This window comes from Oryzias melastigma, linkage group LG16 (assembly GCF_002922805.2).
Source record: "Oryzias melastigma strain HK-1 linkage group LG16, ASM292280v2, whole genome shotgun sequence".
In the NCBI taxonomy this organism is placed as follows: Eukaryota; Metazoa; Chordata; class Actinopteri; order Beloniformes; family Adrianichthyidae; genus Oryzias; species Oryzias melastigma.
Window position 1 is genome coordinate 5,270,324 of NC_050527.1, and position 3,432 is coordinate 5,273,755.

The 3,432-nt window shown below is 34.6% G+C and overlaps 1 protein-coding gene across 1 annotated transcript in view; it reads right to left on the minus strand.

Annotated features, from left to right (window-relative positions):
- Positions 1-3,432, minus strand: part of gsk3ab (glycogen synthase kinase 3 alpha b) — a 15,817-nt gene that overhangs the window by 4,955 nt on the left and 7,430 nt on the right. Inside the window, exons 6-7 of the mRNA XM_024267838.2 lie at positions 986-1,116; positions 210-414 (exon numbers count right to left, since the gene is read on the minus strand). Of these exons, the coding sequence (XP_024123606.2) occupies positions 210-414; positions 986-1,116 (336 nt within the window). The remainder of the gene's footprint in view (positions 1-209; positions 415-985; positions 1,117-3,432) is intronic.

A 3,432-nucleotide genomic window follows, 5' to 3' on the forward strand; every position in this document is an offset into this window, starting at 1 on the left:
GCTCTAATGTTAGCATCCTTTAACTGATGTATTTATATTCCCTCTATTTACCATGTATAAACCGTCAACAATTGAATAAAAAAAAATAACCCAATTTATCGAAAAAAATACTCAGATTTATGTGAGATCATCAAAGAATCAGTATAAACTTGATTTAAAAGTCCTTTCCTGCAGCGTTTCATTCCCTGGCAGCAGCAGCGTTACTGTACCTTTATGATTTCTACGAGCTGGTCCACACCGCTGTCCCCGGGGAAGATGGGCTGGCCTAGCAGCAGCTCCGCCAACACACACCCGGCTGACCAGATGTCAATGTTGGAGGTGTAGTCAGTGGCGCCAAAAATGAGCTCCGGGGCACGATAGTACCGTGAGCAAATATAGGACACGTTTGGCTCCCCTCGAACTAGCTGTTTCGCACTAGAAAGTTACACAGACAGACCATTAACAGTTTTTTTTTCCAACAAATCACAGAATCATTGAAATATAACTAAAAGTGTGTGTGGCTTCATCCACACTGGAGTTGTAAAAGAAAAAAAAATGTTTTTGGTTAATTCTTTATTTAAAAAAATATCATATTATTTGAATTAGGAAAGAAGGTATTTTTTTGTTTTAAAATGGTTTGTAATTAAAACACAATGAGGAAATTATTTTATTGCAATTTTGTAAAGAACAGTTTTCTACTGGAAAAGATGTCTCACTACGTAACAAAGAAAACTACATTTTGCATTCTTTAAATGTATTACTGCTAGGTTTATAGGTTTATCGTTTTCATTTCAGCGGAAATGTATGAGGACAGCTGAACAAAAGTAAGCTAAAATCAAATTAATGCAAATCTGCTGCACAAACTGAGGTAAAATTACAGAAAAAAAATTCCGCCATAGGACCATATTTCCAATGGCTTGGGTCAAATTTGAGAACAATTTTGTGAATGCTGACACTAAAACAACACTTTGCATAGAAATGAAGACTATAAGGTTTTGTTACTGACCTGCCAAAGTCACAGAGCTTGAGAATCGCCGTCTCTGGATCCACCAGCAGGTTCTGCGGCTTTATGTCTCTGTGACACACGCCCTGGGAATGAATATAAGCCAGGCTGCGGAACAGCTGGTACATATACACCTGAGGGGACAGAAAATATGACCCAACTTCAGAAAAATATTCAACAATTAGACAAAAAAAACAAAAATAGTTTGAAAATTGTTGTTAGGTCACTTCATCTTCATATGATTTAGATAAAGTCATCCAAACTTTAAGTCTTCCTTTATTTTCCTATGACAACTGTTGCCAAAATGTAACATTAAACCAAAGGACCTAAATATATATGATATTGTCCAAGTAACATTGGCATAAAATTTATTTAAAGCTTATATAGATCCGAAAAATGCTGCAAAACAACAATATGCATTATATATATATATATATATATATAAAATAATTATTATTATATATTCTAAACTGAATCAATAAATGATCTCTTTGGCATTTATGACTGGTAATATTTCTTGCTATGCCTTCTTCAAGCAAATAATAAAGCTAATCATGAAAGTTGTTTAGTAAAGTCAAGCTTTTTAAAAAGTTGTGAAATCAGTGAATATTTAACTTTTCCAAATCCCTAAATTACATCATTTTAACTTGAACTTTGAACACACTTGTGTACACGCAGCAGTGCATTGGAAGTACTGGGTTTTAGATTGTTGTTTCAATGAGAACAATATTGACTGAACTTCCACATCCCTCATTCCCTTTCACCCTGATTCGTCTGTCTCCTAAATATCATGAAATGTCAGGTTCTATTATAGTTTTAATGTCTTGGACAACATCTGGACTCTGAGCTGTTAATTAAAACGTTTTTCTTCTGTGATATGAATACATTTGGGTTAAATGGATTAACAGTAATGTGAAATTAGGGTTTAATATTTTACAAAAGCTGCAACCCAGATTTTTCCATGTCTGTAGAGATTTTCTGTTTGTTTTGATTGCATTTATGATCACATGTGATCAAATGCTCCTTCGGGGTGGACGATGAAGGTATGAAAGAAGCAGCTGTGTGATGTCTGCTGCAGCCTGCAGAAATGAGTTTCCAAGCAAAAATAGCACAAGGGTAAAACTGTCTTTCTGAAGATCCTTTTGTCCTTTCTCACAGAAAAAAAATCTTCACACAGCTAATTCTGCTGCCAGATAATGAATCTGACATAAAAAAATGACATCTATCATCCCAATAGGTGTATTTAGCCATGACAGAAACTTGGCATTAATAACATACTTATCAAAATGATGAAGAAAAATGACATAGGCAAAGTAAAAATAAAAAGGCTTAAAAAATAATTTTAAAAAATCACAGCAAAAGACTAAATCGCAGCATGCAACAAAATGCAAAATGTTGGTGAAGACAAAAACAGACAATAAACTGAGATCAAAGCCTCAAAGATCAAGGCAAAGGTTGGAAAAAAGGACGTGAGAATGCTGCATCCTATTTTTTCCTAATGTGTGCAAAATTAAGTCTGCAAACAAAATTAGTGCATCGCTTAGACATGGAACCAAGGGTGTAGTAAACAATAAAAGCCCACGGGTCTTTATTTTCCCTCTGTGGTTTTCTTATCTGAAAACTATGAACACTGTGGACAAAAACAAACAATTCTGGGTCTTCGTTGCTTCACAAAAGCAATAAGTCAGCAAGTTTTTAGCATGTATGGTGCGTGATAAAAGTAGATTAATTTTAGCGGGAAAAGAAATTTGTTGTATTTGAACCCAGAACTAAATACTTTCATTTAGGAAGATTTAAACCTAACCAGTGAGGTAAAGGAAATTTAAATACACTTGTACCGTAAGCTTAAAAAAAAATCTTTACTTACATGTTTTTCTATTACTTTAATATTTTTTTAAGGATCAAAAAGGAAACTACAAGGTCAAAGCAGTTATTACATTTCTAACTAGTTTTCTGCTTTGATATTTGAATATCCCTAAATGATTTTCCACAAATGCCAAATTAGATGTAAATTTGAATGCTTACCATTAAGATATTATGTTTACGGGGTACCTATAACATAAAAGAAATTAAAAATCTAATTATTTTGGATGGTGGCCTTCATATTACCAATGTTGGCTCACTAGAGTTGAGGATGATGATAGTTCCAACTTTAGTTTTTTTAAAACTAAGAAAGTTAATATTTGCGCACTAAATTTACAAACAAATAGGTCCATCGTCCTGCTACAAAAGAATTAAGTCGAACACCATATTTTTCTTTGTTTTTATTCCTGTTTATATTTATATATCTGTATAACCCACAGTTAGGTGAAGGGCTGGCACGCAGGAGCCCTGGGTTCGATTCCCAGTGCTGTCCACTGATCCCCACCCAGATTGGGTCCTTAGGCAAGACCTTTGACGCTGCTGCCTAACTGGGTCCCTGTGCCCCTCAAGTACAGGGTTGTGTCAGG